Below are 18,972 nucleotides of genomic sequence, written 5' to 3'. Positions count from 1 at the left end.
GCGTGCGTTTTTGCTTTCGGGGCAGATACTCACACACAAACATACTGTAACTCGCTTTGATGCTACGCAACTTCTGTCTTCGTGTAATGCTTTAATTACTCCCGATTATTTACAGGGAATGCTTGGAAAGCACATTAGGACACCGACCTCATTGGAACATCATAAGAGGGTGACAATGCATTATTATCATGCTGTAGAAGCTACAGGCCCTCGCTAGATATCTTAACGGCTGGCTAAATGAACTCTGGGCGCATTCCATAATAACCATCGTATGTGGTTGTTGTTTGTAGACGTGTTGCATTGTCAAATCAATGTTACGTCTCATATAATATTGGTATAGTAACTATGCACCATCAGTCTATCAGTCACATGTCGTCTTGTTTTGGTACGATGCAGCAAAGCGGGCCAAAGTGTATCGCTGATGACTGCTTTAACTTCTCCATGTCTAAACATGGAAGATATAGCACACAATGACCTGAAGTGGGTGGACATCGGTAGGGCCTTTGGTGCCATCGGTCAGCTACACCACAGTGCACTGGCTGAAGGTTAAGGCTATTTTGGATGGCTGGGAGGGGGGGGGGGGGGGGGGTGGCAGGCGGGAGTCTTTAAACCGGCCCCCCGTGGTCGTCTAGCTCCCACATGTGCCCGCGCGTTTGATCCCGGCCCTGTAAAGTGGCGCAGCTACATCCTGACACACACACACACACACACACACACACACACCACACACACACACACACACACACACACACACACACCACACACACACACACACACACACACACACACACACACACACACACACACACACACACCCCCTGTCTCGATCGTATAGTTCTGCATGTGGGGGGGAATGGTGGCCGAATTTACTGTGGAACGCCGTGCTGGACCGGGTTCAAGTTGACTGATTAATGCGTCAGGTAGCAAATACAATACAGCTCTTGTGGCGGAGAAGGGAGGGAGGGGGGGGGGGAGAGAGCTCCGCCATTTCCCCCCCCCCCCCCCTTCTTTTCACTGATCAGAGAAGTCTGTTTGACTGGCTTTGTTCTCTGGGCCAGATAGTTTGTGTTGTTTTTTTTTCGGTGGGAAAATCCTTTCCTGCGAGCCCTGGACTGGGTGCACCTACAAAGGCAGCCGGCCACGGAGTATCGGTGTAGTTAGATTTAGGGAGGGGCTCAGCCTCCCTGGGGCGGCTCAGCTCATTGTTTATAAGGGGACTGCAGACCCTGTGGTGCCTGAAGGGCCGCTTGGGGCCAGGGAGGGCTCCTCTGGTTCTCCTTTTCTGTCTGCGTTACAGCGAGATGAGGCCCTTGTGTTATTACTACCGTATTACTCGTGAACATGCACGGTAATGGGTTAATAAACCTTGTAACTTGCGTAATGTATGAAGGAATTAGTTCCATTATTTTCACACGCAGCCTCTTATGTGTGTGTGTGCAAGTGTCAAAGTATAACATTTTTGTGTAACACGTTGCTTAAACCCAGTTCATTCGAACAGTGGAGCTCTTTAGACGGATACCAGTGCTGATAACAGCCAGGGCGAAAAAAACCAAGCCATGAGAAGGTCACGGCGGTACAACACGCTATGTGGTTTGGCATGACAGGAATCCTGTTTGGTGCCAGCAGAGTCTGGCACCGAGGCAACGCTAATACACGGCACGCAGGCACATAACCATCACCCAGCACCTGACCCAGGCTCCGGCCTGTCCACGGCAACAGCTTCATCCCCCAACCACCACCACCACCACCACCACCACCACCTCCACCAGCACCTTTTACTGCGACGCACACCCCAAACTTTACATTTACATTTACATTTAGGGCATTTAGCAGACGCTTTTATCCAAAGCGACTAACAATAAGTGCATTTGTTACAATAAGTACATTTGTCATAAGAAGTGAAACAATATATCGCTGTCGGTACAGTAAAGATGTTCATAGAACCAAGTGCAAGTATTACAATCGCTAGGCTAACCCATTCCCCATGTAAAGCAACGATAGCAGCTACTGTAGATGCTACACAATTAAGTACCTTAATTGTGTAGCATCTACAGGTCAGATGCTACACAGATGCTTTACTGTAGATGCTACACAAGTACCTTAATTGTGTAGCATCTACAGTAAAAAACTTTACTTTTACATTTAGGGGATTCCACTGACGCTTTTATCCAAGGCGACGTACAACCGTTCATTCACACACACCGACGGCGGAGTCAACTCCCCGGGGCGACAGCCGGCTCGTCTGGAGCAGTCAGGGTGAGGCGTCTCGCTCGGGGACACCTCCACACTCCGCTAGGAAGAGCCGGGGGATCGAACTAGCCACCATCCGGTCACCAGCCAACCCGCTCTACCTCATAAGCAAAGCCGTTGCCCAACTTAACCCACTGCCCGGGCCGGTTACCATAACTACCATCACCACCACCAACAACAACAACAACAATAATATGCCTTTCTACTCCACAAGCCATCCCTGGCCGGCTGCCATGCTCTCCTCCGGGGGCCAAATAGCGTGCGGCTCTGCCAGAGACTGAAGGGTGGAAGCATTGTGCGCCGATCCAGAGTGTCAGTCGGTTGGCACGGGCCCACCTCGCATCCATTAAGCTCTGTGCTGTCCCGCGCTCCTATTGGACAGCGTCACCTGGTAGGCGGGTCTTTCTTCCTCCGCGTCCAATGGAACTATGAAAACAAAAATGGCACGGCATTCCGCATCCGTCTCTTATCGCCCCAGAGTGTGTGTGTGTGTGTGTGTGTGTGTGTGTGTGTGTGTGTGTGTGCATTTTTGTGCACTCTGAAGGAAGAGGGAGGGAGGGGGGGGGGGAGCAACGCTGATGGGCGCCTGGACGGGTTTCAAAGTAGTAGCCGGTCCTCAGCTGTCCAAACACGGCATCGCTCGGGGCGGCGCTTAGAAAAAGTTTTTCTCTTTCTATCCTCCCTGGAGGATCTCCTACCTCCGTCTCGCTCTCTGGAATCCCAACGAAGGCCGTCGCGCTCTTCTCCCTCGCTCCTCCTCCTCCTGCAGGTGTTTCAACAATGAGCCGAGTGCCGGGAATCGCACTGCTGGGGTTGTGGGGGGCGGGGGGGGTGTTTAGTGTTTTGTTGGATTCACTAATGATAACTCTGCGCCGTGACGCGCTCCAACAGCGGCGTCGCACGCAACCGCTGGGGCATCTACGACGCTATTGTCTGACTCACCAGGTGCTCTTGAAGGGGGGGGGGGGGGAAACACGGACACACATACATACTGTATACACATACACACACACACAGTCAGTCAGACATACACACACACACACAGTCACACACGTACAGTCAGTAAGTCACGCACTTCAAACACTGTCGCTCACGCACAAAAACAGTTTTGCACACGCACTGTCTCAATCGCACACACACTCTCTCACTCGCACACACACTGTCTCTCTCACTCGCACACACACTGTCTCTCTCAGTCACAACAGTGAAGTGTCTAGACATGCCTGTTGTGGAAATGGAATAGTTTGAGGGAATGTCCTTCTTTCAGTTCTTCCTCATTGTTTAATTTTCCCGAGTCCTTTGTTAGCTCGGCTCTGTTCCACGCTCCGCCGGCTAGCCTTGCCTAGCCGTGGCTACCTTGGCCAGAGCTGAACTTGTTCCACCACATTTGACTGGGTTTCGATTTGTGATTTTACAGATGGTTGGGGGGGGGGGGGGGGGGATTGATTCGAGAGACACTCGCCTCCGCACTGCATTTCTACACGATCCATCGAGAGCTGCCTTGGTTTCAACTTTTCAAACTTTTGACTGGAGCGCCTCCGGGCACGAGCGTTACAGAAACAGCAGCAGCATCGATCCAGGTGGAAGCAGTGCGGTGTAGAAAAATAAATCTCTTGTATCTACCCCCTGTACGGTGAGATGTTCACCTGCTGCATGGCTAATTGAGCCCACAGGGAGAACATTGTTTCTGGTGAACCACAGTAGTGTGGCTGGGGGCGGTGCCACGCTGCTAGTCATGCTTCTGTCCAAGCTCAGCCCGGTACCGTTGATACACTAATATGCTCTGTAAGTCTGTGTTTTCGTGTTTTTCTCATGTTATTTAGTTAATTTAGTTAAAACTACAGACAACAAAAGAGGATTGTGTAAGACCCTTGTGCGGCCCTGGTGGCCCTTGTTTTGATCATCGTCAGTGCTGATGAGCTGCTGTGAGTGTTGCCGTGCCAACAGGCTGCGGGCGAACATACAGTTGTCAGTGGTTGACAGATCTTGTCAAGGCAGCCATCTTGGCTATAAATCACGGCGCATGCACATTGTGTTTGGGCTGAATACCGGAGGCCATATCCCTTTATAGAGGGCGATGTGTTTGTTTTAAATCCTGAATCATTTGTTTGTTACCCCACACTGAGAGAGGACGTTTGGATAGTGAGGTTTATTTCTAGTTTTATGTTCCATAGTGGAACCAGTTTGGGCTCCTCTGTTCCAGTTCCAACCCTGAACTTTTGTCTGATGCTTGCTGTTCAGGTGCTGTATTCTCACAGTTGGACTGGGACAGAACATAGGCCACTGGGACAGACGGTCGGCCACAGGCCGTCCAGTATAAGGAGGCTGACAAGGTCTTCTTTAATGTTTGGCCAGGTTGGCTAGCTAGCTAGTCAGTTTGCCCCATAGATATATACTGACTAGATATCGCCTGAGCTGAGTCAGACGTGTGATCGTGGTAATGATAGTAAATAGAAATAAGAAAATACAACATTGATATTTCATTTTATTTGTACCATCATTACGACAAACACGCGTCTGACGTTTGATGGAAACCAAACCGCTTGAAGATTGCTTGAAAATAAGGCGTTTTTGGAGTGATTTTGACTGGGAAAGGACCTCTGCCCCATCGGAGGTTCATTCATTCAGGTGGGTGGTTACCCCGCGCCAAAATGGCGGCATGGTTGACGCAAATGCATTTACACACAATTGAAAGACAGTTTTGGGAATTCAAGTGAGGAATTATACACCGGTACAATGTCCAGTATTTCCATATAATAAGTCCTTCAGTAAAGAGCCAAAGGCAACAAATGAGATCAGCTCTGACTTTGATTTATTTCTCTAGCTTTTTACGCGCAACCTCGTGCGAGCCGGTAACGGAGGCCGAGCTCAGCGCGGTAACAGTCCCAATAAAGGGTGTAATCGTGGGGCTGTAATCACTTGAATTGAAACCTAATACCAAACGACCCAGTGGGCCGGTCCCTCCTTCAGGCTGGCACCGGGCCCGCCCGGCCTTGCGCCGGATAACGAAACGCGCTGAACTCCAAGCTTATCTGTTTGTCTTAAACCAACGGGGAAATCTGGATCTCCTTGGCCCGCCGGTGGTTGCCCTTGTTTCTGTTTGTGCGCGGCTAATGCCTTCCCCCCCCCCTCCCGTGTGAGTGTGTGGAGTTTGCTTAAAGTTTGTGGCAACCAAAAGCAGCAGCACAACACATTTATTTCAACATCTTAAACCGAGGCACGCAGCGGAGTGGGAGAGGTGTGTTACATATTTTGCTTAAAAAAAAAAATAAAAATTTCACTTCTAGAAAGAAATTGATTAAGATCGATAAGCGGGTTTGGTTTGAAAAATCCGGAGATTTTAATCTTTAGGCCAAATCGCCCAGCCCTATTCCCCCCCCGGTCTGGCAGTGTTCTCTGCAGGCCTGGTGAGTCTGGAGAGCCTGCAGAGTGTTGTGGTCTGCGTCTGGAATGTGAAGAGCGGACCTGGGCCTAAACCCTGGACCTGGGCCACTCACTCCTGCTGGACGGCTCACTGGGGACGGGGTGTTTATGTACGGGTGGAGGTTCGGGGTGGGGCCGGGGACTGTGTGTAGAGGTGGTTGTAGGGGGGAGGGCGTCCAGCTGTGAAAGCAATTAGGGAGAAAACAAAGGGGGCCCATTAGCCTCACAGCAGTCTTCCTCCTCACCCCCCCCCCCCCCGGCTGGTTTGTTGTGCTGATGTGCTGTAGAGGGCAGGATGTGTTAAAACCAGGGTTGTCTTCACCAGTTCCTCCCTCCCTCCCTCACATGTGAGGGTCTTCACCTCGCTATCCGGTCTCGATTGGGAAAGTTTCTCTGCACCAGCAGAAAGTTCTATAGAAACACAACTAGCTTTCCTTAAACAAGAACAGATGTCAATTCCCAGAACATTTTTGACTTCGCTGCATGAATGTTGTAAGGGGCAAGACTCTTTTCCCTTACCGTTTATTTTTTTCTTCGATTTGTTTCTTTCATCCGTCCAACTCCAAAGACTTTGCACTTTGTTTGTTTATGTGAGGAAGACAAAAATGTAAATGTTGGGTGGTATGCTGCGGCCTTCAACACCTAACCGCCATGCACCCGTGCCCCCTTCTGCTTCCACTTCAAATTCCCCGGACACTTGCTCGAGTGTCTCTTGTCATTCTTGCCATGCTTGGGAGACCTTTGCCTGCTGGCCTTCTATAAAAGGACCCCACCCGGCCTTTCCTCTGCCGTGGAAGACTTCCTGAAGGGGAGTTCATAGTAGTTCATAGTGATGCGCCGTCAGTGAAGTTCACAGACGGTCCAGGTGCGGCCGTAGCGTTTGTAGTCGACGTAACGTTGCTGTGAAGTGGATGCACAGATGTCTTATTCGACATTGGTGGTGCTTATAGTTATTGGAGCTACGCAAGACAAATCAATGTATGAACTGCCTACGAGCTCTGGGATGAAGTCGATTTTTGGTTCATGCCGGCAGTTAATTCACGTCCGCTTCACACTGCTTCCGGGCACGGCCAGGTCAGACAGGAAGCCAGAGGGCAGGACTTCCTGCCCGATGTCGTACGTCAGACTTGCGACAGGCTCATCCTATGGGGCACCCCCAGAGTCCAGGGCGAGTGAACTCTGCCGTTCCCTCAGCGACTGCGGCGGTGAATGTGTTGACGGGATCCCTCGTTTCGCGCACCAGTTCAGACAGACGCCTTGCTGTTTTTATTGGGTCGTTTCCCATGGCGCTCCAGGTGTGATGTCGGCGAGCTTGACTTGTTTTGTGATTTGAGCTTAACCGTTGCATCGCGTTGAAATGCTCCTTCCTGGGGATTCCCCCACAGTTTGTGGTGTGGGATAATGCGGGGGCTGGGCTGTCAGATCCCCATCCAAAAGGGAGCGGGTTCGATACCCAATGTCAGCAACCCCCTTTATAGGAATCCTTCAGAACGATGTCCATACTAACCGTACCCGCTCCATAACGGCACGAATCCGAGACATCAATGAAACACTGGTTTTAACTGGTTTTCCCCGCCTCCGTTCGGCCTCCCAGGTACATGTACTGGACGGACTGGGGGGAGGTCCCGAAGATCGAGCGGGCGGGCATGGACGGTACCCACCGCGCCGTGATCATCGAGAAGGAGATCTACTGGCCCAACGGACTCACGCTGGACTACAGCCAGCAGAAGCTCTACTGGGCCGACGCCAAGTTCAACTTCATCCACCGCTCCAATCTGGACGGCACCTCAAGGTACAGTGGGCACCGCGCACGAGAGGCGGCCTTTTGGAGTTTGGCGCCCCCTATAGGTAGATCCCGGTTCCACTGGGAAAGTTGATTCTGTGTTTTGTTACTTGTCGACCATTTGATGGTAGCTCTGCGTCAAAGTTAACCCTCAGAGCCTAAGCTTTTGCCAAGTGATGTCATTTTGCCGTCAATATTCCAAATTACCGTTCAAAAATGTTGTGTGGTTCAGTGTGCAGGATGTTGGGTTATAATGTTGGGTTACCCGCTCAACGTGATCCGAAGTAGGCTTCCATGATGATGGATATCGGTACTACTGTGTGGTGGAAGATTATATTTATATATTTTCATGAATGCAATCAGTGCCACGATGATCGTTTTACTGGCAACACCCGCCATTGAAATGGCCAAAAGCAGACGCTATCTCTGCCAAGTTATAAATAAATGGCATACATTTTGGTTCATGTGTTTATAGTTGTATCTTTACTGACCAAAAAACACAATCAATAAAACCAATAGTCCTGTTGCTTTGATCAGCAGAACTTTAAAATTTAAAACTTTAAAAAGGTTTTTAAGGGGCGAAATGGTGTTGTGCCAAGGGTTTTCAAATACCAGCCGAAGGGTACTGGGTTCTGTCCCCTATGTCCTCCTCCTTCCTGTTGTTTTTTTGCCATTAAAATATGGGGGATTTCTACAAGCAGGATACCGATGAACGTCCTATGGTGGACGCCACCACAGCACGTTCATATGGTTCGTCCTTCTTCTACCCTTTGTTATCGTATCGTAACCCCCGCCTTCGCCCTGCAGGGAGCCCGTCGTCCAGGGAGACCTCCCCCACCCCTTCGCCCTGACCCTGTACGAGGACACCCTCTTCTGGACGGACTGGAACACCCACTCCATCCACGCCTGCCGCAAGCAGACGGGGGAGGACCGACGCAAGATCCACTCGGACATCTTCTCGCCCATGGACATCCACGTCTTCAGCGCCTTGAGGCAGCCCACAGGTAAGCGCCTGTTCCCTCCCTCCCCTCCCTCGTCGCGTCGTAGCCTTGTCCTCCCTATGAGTGTGATGAGCCGTTACAAGCCGTTACAGGCCGTTAAAGAAATCGGCCTCTTCTGATATCACTAGTGGGCGTGGCCACCTAGATGTATGCTGGATAGATGGGCAACGTTTGTTACCGTCCACTGGATGGGCCGGTAGAATGATACATCCAGCATTCAAAACTGCGTGTAACGGCTAATCACACTCACAGCTGGTGGTGATATGTCACCGTTAACATCAGTCACGCTCTCAAAGGCCTTGACCACATTAGGAGACACCCCCTGACCCCAAGGGCTAAGGCAGGGCGAAGGGGTGAACATCCCCCAAATCCCAGCCAGGAAAGGGAAACCCCTTGAGAAGGAAAAAACACGAACTCATGCCATCAGCCACTCGCATACACATTTGACCATTTGGCAGGTAGAAAAAAAACCTCTGGGTTACATAAAAGTTAATATTGGACCCTGAGAACCCACAGGCTTGGCTATCTCTCCTTCCAAGAACAGCCCGCAGTAGGCAGACGTATGACAGCGAGAAAAAACAAACGACCAAATACATGGCACAGCACTGAGAATGGCCCAGGGAGCGAGCGAAACCAGCTGGCTGAACCATTTACCCTCTGACACCGGCAATTTTCCGCCTGTGCACACATTGCAGTCAGTGGGGCAGCATGACTAAATGTCCCAACCAAGCGTGAGTGTTTGTGTGTGTGTGTGTGTGTGTGTGTGTGTGTGTGTGTGTGTGTGTGTGCGTGTGCGTGCGCATTCTCGTTTTGTTGAGGTGTCCTAGTGCCGTTGGGCAAGACCCTATAACTTCAGGCTTTGTTTGTGTGTGAATGCGTGTCAATGAATATAATGCATTGTCTGTAGATCCAGGATTTTCCAGCGGTTAGGGTGTTTCACCTCCAGCATGCAAGGTTCTGGGTTTGAATCCCAAAGTCTGCAGTCTGCCCGACCCCTACCTGCTCCTTAATGACCCCTTATCTAATCTGTTTGTAGTGTAATAGTAATGGGGCTCGTAGCCAGAACAGTGGCGTCTAAAGGGCTGATTATGGTCCCACGTTGATGCAACGCAAGGGGGGTTACGTACCCCTTACGTCCTCGCGGACCCTCCTTGCGTCCACCGCAAGGGCCTGACGCGCGCCTCCCGAATACGTTAACCTCCGTCGAGGCGGCGCAGCAGCGAGGGCTGCGATTGGTCCGCTCGCTAAAACCCGACGCGGAACCACCAAGGTTCACGGCCGCGTCGGCGCGTCTGCGTGGTCATTGCGTTGCGTGAACGTGGGACCATAGTCAGCCCCCCTGCATCCCCCTGGGTCTCTCCCCCCTGCAGTGCCCACCCCCTGCTCGCTGGAGAACGGCGGCTGCTCCCACCTGTGTCTCCTGTCGCCGGCCACGCCCTTCCACCAGTGCGCCTGCCCCACCGGCGTGCAGCTGCTGGACGACCGCAAGACCTGCCGCAACGGTACGAAGATCTCACCCTCGCACTCACCCACTCACTCACTCTCACTCACTCAACTCACTCTCACTCTCTCACTCTCTCTTCCACTCGCTCTTCCACTCTCACTCTCTCAACTCACTCAACTCACTCTCTTACTCTCTCAACTCACTATCTCACTCTCTCAACTCACTCTCACGCTCTCAACTAACTAACTCCCTCTCTCACTCACTCACTCTCTTACTCAACTTACTCTCTCACCCACTCTCTCATTCTCTCTTCCACTCTCACTCTCTCAACTCACTCTCTCAACTAACTAACTCCCTCTCTCAACTCATTCACTCACTCACTCAACTCTCTCACTCACTCACTCACTCGCACTCTATCGCCTCACTCTCCCACCTCACTCACTCAACTCTCTCTCTCTCTCTCTCTCACTCACTCACTCACTCAACTCTCTCACCCACTCACTCACTCACTCACTCACTCACTCAACTCTCTCACCCACTCACTCACTCACTCACGCGCTCTCTATCGCCTCACTCTCCCACCTCACTCTACTCAGCCCACCCCCCTACTCGTCGAGTCCTTGTTTGAGGCCTGTGCGTCGCCAGCCCATCCAGGCCGTCCTGGGTCCACACTAGTTGAGAACCAAGCAGGCCTTCTGGGTTCTAATCCCAGGCGTCCCCGATGGGTAAGGCAGGGCAGGTACCCAGGGCACGCAAAGACCCCCCCCCCCCCCCCCCGCCCACCCGCTCTTCCACCTGACCGGGCTGTGGCGTGGTTCAGACCCCTCTCCGTGCCCACGTTCAGCGAGGTTCTCCGGGTCCCTCGGTCGCCCATGCGGTCGGACCCCCCCCCTCGGTTCCCCTGAACGCAGAGGGCGCCGCATGCAGGCGTTTAGAGCCGGCCCCCCGCTCCATTGCCGCAAGGTGGTCGCAGCAGCTGAAGGTGCTGGGGGCTGACCTGACTGGTCGCCATGGTAACTCCACCATAACCATTTGAATGGAGGGGGGGGGCTTGCGTAACCAAGCCCCCCCACCAGCTCCTCCTTTCTACCCCCATCGCCACTCCTTTTATTTACATTTTTTTGGTTCAGTTCCCCCAGTCATCTCTGTGTGTGTGTGTGTGTGTGTGTGTGTGTGTGTGTGTGTGTGTGTGTGTGTGTGTGTGTGGGGTGTAGAGAGGGGTTCATGTGGTACCAATCACATGACCCTTTGGACAATAGCCTCCTTTCAATGGATGGTTTTAACTCTTTCAGACCGGCTGGTGTTTTTTTTTTTTTCCTTTTTTCTTTTTGTTCGGTCGTTTTACATTTCCAATTTTACTCTACCCCCCCCCCCCCCCGGCCCCCGGCCGTACTTCTGCCATCACTCCTCTGAGCGAAGGCTGCTGCTGGCTAGAGGCTCGGCCCATCTCCAGTCTGGGCTCCAGGCGCTCACAGTGGGCTAGTGTTGGGCGGACCCCCTTGAACCCCAAAAGGCCTCGGCCTCCTCCTCCACCCTCTCCTCCTCCTCCTCCTCCTCCTCCACCCTCTCCTTCTCCTCCTCCTCCTCCACCCTCTCCTCCTCCAAACTCTCCTCCTCCACCCCCCTCTCCTCCTCCTCCTCCTCCTCTACCACCTCCTGCTCCTTCTCCTCCTCCACCCTCTCCTCCTCCTTCTCCTCCTCCTCCACCCTCTCCCCCTCCTCCTCCACCTCCTCCTCCTCCTCCTCTACCACCTCCTCCTTCTCCTCCTCCACCCTCTCCTCCTCCTCCACCCTCTACTCCTCCTCCTCCTCCAAACTCTCCTCCTCCTCCTCCTCCTCCACCCTCTCCTCCTCCTCCATCTCCTCCTCCTCCACCCTCTCCTCCTCCTCCATCTCCTCCTCCTCCACCCCCTCTCCTCCTCCTTCTCCACCCTCTCCTCCTCCTCCTCCACCCCCCTCTCCCTCTCCTCCTCCTCCTCCTCCACCCCCCTCTCCCTCTCCTCCTCCTCCTCCACCCCCCTCTCCTCCTCCTCCTCCTCCTTCTCCACCCTCTCCTCCTCCTCCTCCTCCACCCCCCTCTCCCTCTCCTACTCCTCCTCCACCTCCTCCCCTCCTCCTCCTCCTCCTCCTCCTCCTCCTCCTCTACCACCTCCTCCTCCTCCTCCTCCACCCTCTCCTCCTCCTCCACCCTCTACTCCTCCTCCTCCTCCAAACTCTCCTCCTCCTCCTCCTCCACCCTCTCCTCCTCCTCCAACTCCTCCTCCTCCACCCCCTCTCCTCCTCCTTCTCCACCCTCTCCTCCTCCTCCTCCACCCCCCTCTCCCTCTCCTCCTCCTCCACCCCCCTCTCCCTCTCCTCCTCCTCCTCCACCCCCCTCTCCTCCTCCTCCTCCTCCTTCTCCACCCTCTCCTCCTCCTCCTCCTCCACCCCCTCTCCCTCTCCTCCTCCACCCCCTCTCCCTCTCCTCCTCCTCCTCCTCCACCCTCTCCTCCTCCACCACCCCCCTCTCCTCCTCCTCCTCCACCCTCTCCTCCTCCTCCTCCTCCTCCCGTTCAACCCACCGGGGTACAATGCGAGGAGGGGAGTTGAAAGCGCCGCCTAAGTTGCTAATTTGTCCGCTCCTTTGTGCTCCGTCACCGTGTGACCTCTGCACACACGCAATAAGGATTTGGGGAGAAAGACGGTGGGTGGGTGGGTGGGTGGGTGTCGGGGGGAGGAAATAGGCCCCGTCCACACGGAGACGATTCTTTGGTGAATCCCCATAAGTCTTGTGCGTTTCGGCCGACCGTCCAGACGGAGCCGGTGGATCCGGTGCCCCAAACCGCACATTTCTGAAACCATGTCCCAGGGTGGTTTCAGATCTCTCCCGACCTACGCGGTTTCGTGTTAGGATTCGTGTGGACGCATGAAACGCAAACGATGACGTCATTAGCCCCCCCCCCACCAGCTGGGGGACGTCAGAGTTGCGTTGAATGTTTTATTTATTATTATATTTGTATTCTTTTTGTAGCTTTAAATAAAGCCCCTTGATAAATTTAATTACTAACTGTACGTTAAAAAGTATTTCTGCTCAATCTAAAAGGTTGAATCTCCTCGTGACTGAATGTTTGTATACAGCGCGCAGGCTGTGTGCGCTCCACTTATCTCTGTGGAGAACCAGCGCCTTGAATATTTACTACAGCGTTCCTACAGCTCGATGCGGTTTCGCAATGTCTCCGCCTTCACGGAGATATTCCTGAACTGCATAAAACGAAACCGGATCGTTTTGGCCCGTTTCGGCTCCGTGTGGACGGGGCCTTAGTTGTACCACTTATCAGTGAACGCGGTGCACAGGCGCATACTTGAGACTGCACCTAAATGACATTAAGGGCTGAGCTGTTGGGCACTGCGGCAGAAGGTTAGAAGCTTGCGCTTTCAATCTCAACGTTCGCACAAATAGTTGATTTCATGTATATATTATTTCTGAACCCCCTTATATTCTTGCATAGACACTAGAGCCCGACTGATATTAGGGAGTAAAAGATCACATATCATCATATATCGTGGTATCCCGGGGGTGCAGCAGTTCCTTGGTATTTGCTGCTTGCCCTCCATCAATGCTTCGGGCCACAGCGACATCGCCTTAAAACCCTGAGCTAAAGGAACCAATGACCTGTAGGGGGAGGAGCTTCTAACCTGTAGGGGGAGGAACCAATGAACTGTAGGGGGAGGAGCTTCTAACCTGTAGGGGGAGAGACCAATGAACTGTAGGGGGAGGAGCTTCTAACCTGTAGGGGGAGGAACCAATGAACTGTAGGGGGAGGAACCAATGAACTGTAGGGGGAGGAGCTTCTAACCTGTAGGGGGAGAGACCAATGAACTGTAGGGGGAGGAGCTTCTAACCTGTAGGGGAGAGACCAATGAACTGTAGGGGGAGGAGCTTCTAACCTGTAGGGGGTGAGACCAATGAACTGTAGGGGGAGGAGCTTCTAACCTGTAGGGGGAGGAGCTTCTAACCTGTAGGGGGTGAGACCAATGAACTGTAGGGGGAGGAGCTTCTAACATTCACACAGAACAGGATGTAAAGCCGTAAGTGTTGGTCGTGCTCTGTTTAGAGGATTCACGAAGCGGTGATAACATTCATAATTTGACACCATTTCAAAAGGTTTCATATCGAAAAATATGGATAACGGATATATCTGTGATAGGCCAATATCGAAAAAATAAAATCAGCCGATCTATCGGTCGGGCTCTAACAGACACCCCCCCCCCCCCCCCCCCAGGTCCCACCCAGGTGCTGCTGCTGGCGCGGCGGACCGACCTGCGGCGCATCTCGCTGGACACGCCCGACTTCACGGACATCATCCTGCAGACGGACGACATCCGGCACGCCATCGCCGTCGACTACGACCCCGTGGACGGACACATCTACTGGACGGACGACGAGGTGAAGGCCATCCGGCGGTCCGCGCTGGACGGCAGCGACGCCCAGTTCGTGGTCACCTCCCAGGTGAACCACCCCGACGGCATCGCCGTGGACTGGATCGCCCGCAACCTGTACTGGACGGACACGGGCACGGACCGCATCGAGGTGACCCGGCTCAACGGCACCATGCGCAAGATCCTCATCTCGGAGGACCTGGACGAGCCGCGCGCCATCGTACTGGACCCCGTGGCCGGGTGTGTGTGTGTGTGTGTGTGTGTGTGTGTGTGTGTGTGTGTGTGTGTGTGTGTGTGTGGGGGGGGGATAGTTCGATCCCCGGCTCCTCCTAGCCGAGCGTCGAGGTGTCCCTGAGCGAGACGCCTCACCCTGACCGCTCCTGACGCGCCGGCTCTCGCCCTGCGTGGCCGACTCCGCCGTCGGTGTGTGAATGTGTGCGTGAATGGTTCAAGATGGATGTTGAAAAGTTGGAAGTTGTTTGCGGTTGTCGCTCTAGAAAGTTACGTTTGTTTTTATTGCTCTGTTTCTCACGGAACAAGAGTCAAATCAAAATTTTATCTTCTTAGACTACTTTATTATTACATGGGAAAATCCACCCGTCACATCTGCTGTGCATTCCAATTCAAGGAGGTCCGATGCGTTTTGTTTTGGTGGAAATAGCGTGCCTTCCCGTGATAAAACGGAGCACCCAGTCATGCGTTTAAACCGTTGGTTCTCACCAATCACTGATTGCAGCGTTTATGAATCATTATCACTTTATATATGCACGATTTTTCCGGGCGGCATTTGGCTCAGGATGTGTAGAGCAAGCTGGCCGTCTGAGTGTGGTGGTGTGCCTGAGCAGAACAACTCACCCCGACTCCTCCCGACGAGCTGGCTGCCGCCCTGCGTGGCCGTCGCCGCCGTCGGTGGGTGAATGCGCGGCCATCTCCTAACCGCATGCGTGCTCCCCACAGGTACATGTACTGGACAGACTGGGGCGAGGTGCCCAAGATCGAGCGAGCGGACCTGGACGGCATGGAGCGGCTGGTGATGGCCAACACCTCGCTGGGCTGGCCCAACGGCCTGGCCCTGGACTACCACGAGCGCAAGATCTACTGGGGCGACGCCAAGACGGATAAAATCGAGGTAGCCATTGCCTCCCGAGTTATTTTTTGATATTTCCCTCGCTCCGGGGTTTTAAAGTTTTATTTTTTTCCCAGCAAACCCTGGGTGTTCCCATCAGGGCAGGCCATTATCAGGTGTTTCACAACGGGTTTGCTTTTGAGTCGACGGCTTTTTGGAGGGTGCCCAGTCCAGACCTCACAGTGTGTGTGTGTGTGTGTGTTGGAGGCCAGGAATAGCAGCCAAGGACATGGCTCGGAACCCACCCGTGGTCTTCCCGTGGTGGGGGACCGGGCCACCGATGTAGCGCCTTGTGAAGCCAAAAAAGCCCCAGGCTCTTGGTGGCTGGTTCGGTACCAGTTTCAGTGGTTCTCTGGAAATGGCGGTGGGGCAACGTATGAGATTTCTGGACGGTTAAGGTATTTTTGCTCAAACCGAAAAAAGAAAATAAAAAAAACCCGGAATAAAACAAATACAAAGGGTGCTTTTTGAGGCAGGCGTTTAGCGTGGAGGGTATAAATACCCTGTTTTCAATCTTTCCTGCGTTTGTTTTGGAGCGGCCCGTCCATAAGGCTGTTATGAAACCGAAATAACCGAAGTAAGATGTTCCTCTCGGTTTGGTACGAAAGCGTCGATTCTTGGGAGGTCTTTTCCCAAGCCACGGCCGGCGTCCTGCCACCACATCATTCTGCTGCTGTCACCAGTAGAACCGTCCCATTGTTTCCACATGTCTGACCCCCGTGGACCCATAACCCAACACTGAACTCGGATCAAATCTCCAATTTGTGGGTATTGTTCTCAACATAACCGTCGTCATTCAATGACGTCAAAGCGCCCGGCCAGCGAGGCGTTTACGTTACCGTCGGCGGGACGTTGGCGTTAATAAACAGCTCCTACTCCAAAATAAAGGGGCCCTTTCGAATACACACTTTGGTGTGTGTACATTATCTGAAGTACGAGCTTGAGTCGCCCCTTTCCCCTTCCTTGACACTTCATCGTCAAAACGGCCTCTCTCCCTCTCACTCCCTTCATCCATCCATCCATCCAGTCAGTCAGTCATCCATTCAGGGCCCTCCACCCCCCCTTCCCGAGGATCAGAGTGGTGAAGCCCACATCATCTGCTACCCCAACGCCCACCTCACCCCTCCACCCCACATCAAAGCCACCCACTGCCTAGCAACAGGGTGGTTAAACGTCGGCGCTTTAAGGGTGTTGACAGTTTCGGCCGGTACCAAATTGACTAGGGGGGGGGTGTTGGGCTACCGGTGTTTTGCATGTAGGGCCCTGGGAGCCACACAGGACGTAGTGGATGTTTTCTTTAATTTTTTCCTGCTTCGGAGCCACACCGGTTCTCCTTCGGCTCCCCCTCTTTTACGGCCTCTCTCCCCCCCCCTCCCCCTTTTCTCCTTGCTTTTTCCGCCCCAAAAGCGTTTTTTATTTTATTTGTAATTTTGCAAAGTGGACTGACTCAAGTCGAGTCCTGCGTCGATGATGTGGTCGGCGTCTTCATGCATGTCCACACACACACACACACACACACACACACACACACACACACACACACACACACACACACACACACACACACACACACACACACACACACGCTACAAACTATGCTCATCGCGTGCAAGTACACTGTTGCCTCCAAGGTACTGGGGGGGGGGGGGGTAATAGACCCAGGGTTTGGTGCCAGGGGTTTCGTTCTGCTTTTGGCTGTTCTTTCTTTTTTCTTTCTCTATTCTTTTTTTTTTTTCTCCATATTCGTTCTTTCTTCATTTTATCGCAACGAACCGGGTTTTTGCGGCTCAATCCCACATCTGGTTCCGATTGCGGCGTCCACTCCAGCTGTGGTCGGCTCTGTTTAGAATAGCCCCGGAGTCCGCGCCAGACAGCTCCGTAGCGCCACACTGCCAAACCCGCAGAGACCTCGTCGGCTGAGGCCATCTCGACGAGGGTGGAAACTATTCTGTGTGTGTGTGTGTGTGCGTGTGCGCGTCCGTGCAACAGCCTGGGGCCCTCTCCTCGCTGTAGTACACACATTGTTGTTCGGTCGTGTCGACAGAGTAAATGGACTTAATCGACGGGCTAACATTTCAAACTCTCTGCTGTCAAGGCTCCGGATCACCTTTTCTTTTTTCTTCTTCTCTTTTTCTCGGTCCCTGTGTGACTCACCCACCGGAACGGGACTGGCCCGTATAAGGGGGAGGGTTTGGGGGGGGGGGGGGGGGGGGGTTGACCATGGACTACCCATCATGCACTGCGGCGGGACCCTATTGTCTTGAAGTCTTCTCTTGGGTCGGCGTTGGTCCAGGGCGGATAACATCACGCGCTTATTCCTCCTCCTCCTCCTCCTCCTCACCAGGCTCAGCGATCAGCCCGGGGGGGGGGGGGGGGGGGGCGGGGGGAGTACATCGTGGGCCTGGCCCCCACTGTGAACCTCTTTTTTCTATAACCCTAGGCCAGGTTGAGGCCATGACGCATGACATTCCCCTCTGGTTACAGAGGTGATAGTCAGGGATTACTCACCAGAGGTCGGCAGTCCAACATCTGGCCGGGAGAAGGTGGTCCAACCTCACCCACCACAACCGCCTTCAGTGGATCGTCAGACGCACCCCCCCACACACACACACACACACACACACACACTACTGTGTGTCGGTGTGAAAGTGTGTGTGTGTGAACCCCCCCCTCCGAATCCTTGCCCTTTAACAACCAACCCTAGCCTCCGGCCGCTACAGACACACTCTGCATGCATAAATCCGCTCGCGGTAAACAGACCCCCGCCCCCCCCCTTTGAAATGGAGTGAGATGTCAAAGTTGGTCCGTGTGCAGCCGAGGGAAAATGTGGCGGCCATATGCGCCGCCGCTTTGTTTGTTTGCACCGCCTGTTGCGTCTAATTAGCGGGCCCCTCGGATGTGTTGCCAGGGGGCCCCTACGCACAGGGGCGGGGCCCACGTCCGGGCCCCTGGCCCCGAACTCCAGACAGCCTCGCTTCCACCGCGCGTGGAAACGAGATCCGGTCCGGTTTGGCCTCACCTCACCTAACCCCGCCCCGCCCGGTTGTTCCTGACGGGGAAACAAGACCCAGGCTTCCCCGGTGGTTCGGAATGCTGAGCGGGATGGGGGTGGTTATGGGGGGGGGGGGCATGCCTCCAGACGTCGGTGAAACCGAGGCAGCAGGAATATTGTTTTAGTTTGGGTTGTCCACTGGGAATATGTGTGTGTGTGTGTGTGTGTGTGTGGAACGCCTGGAGCAGTGCTTCGATGTGCCACGCTGGCTTTGAAGTCGGTGGGTTTGCTGAGGCCTCCTTGATGGTAAAGCCCTCGAGTCGATTCCCGTGAGAGACCCGCCCCAAAGAGTTACTCGAGCTGGGGGCTATCTTTGTGAGTTTCGGGGTTTGCGTACCCCTTCAAGCACTTCTCTTCAGCTTTCTCCCGTTCGGTTTGGGTCTCGCTTGGGTTCAGCGTTTGCGTTATAAACGTTATATTTTTTAAGTTGGCACGTTATACATTAAGTGGGGTTTGCTATGTTCGCCGAAATCC

The 18,972-nt window shown here is 53.6% G+C and overlaps 1 protein-coding gene across 1 annotated transcript in view; it reads left to right on the top strand.

The window, feature by feature from the left end:
- The window catches only part of lrp6 (low density lipoprotein receptor-related protein 6), a 44,999-nt gene that overhangs the window by 9,942 nt on the left and 16,085 nt on the right, over nucleotides 1-18,972 (top strand). Inside the window, 6 exon segments of the mRNA XM_079735614.1 lie at nucleotides 7,268-7,465; nucleotides 8,264-8,460; nucleotides 9,828-9,959; nucleotides 14,164-14,560; nucleotides 15,278-15,449; nucleotides 16,524-16,609. Of these exon segments, the coding sequence (XP_079591740.1) occupies nucleotides 7,268-7,465; nucleotides 8,264-8,460; nucleotides 9,828-9,959; nucleotides 14,164-14,560; nucleotides 15,278-15,449; nucleotides 16,524-16,609 (1,182 nt within the window).

Source organism: Pollachius pollachius (assembly GCF_949987615.1).
Source record: "Pollachius pollachius genome assembly, chromosome: 4".
NCBI lineage: Eukaryota > Metazoa > Chordata > Actinopteri > Gadiformes > Gadidae > Pollachius > Pollachius pollachius.
This window is presented reverse-complemented; position numbering and strand designations above follow the sequence as displayed.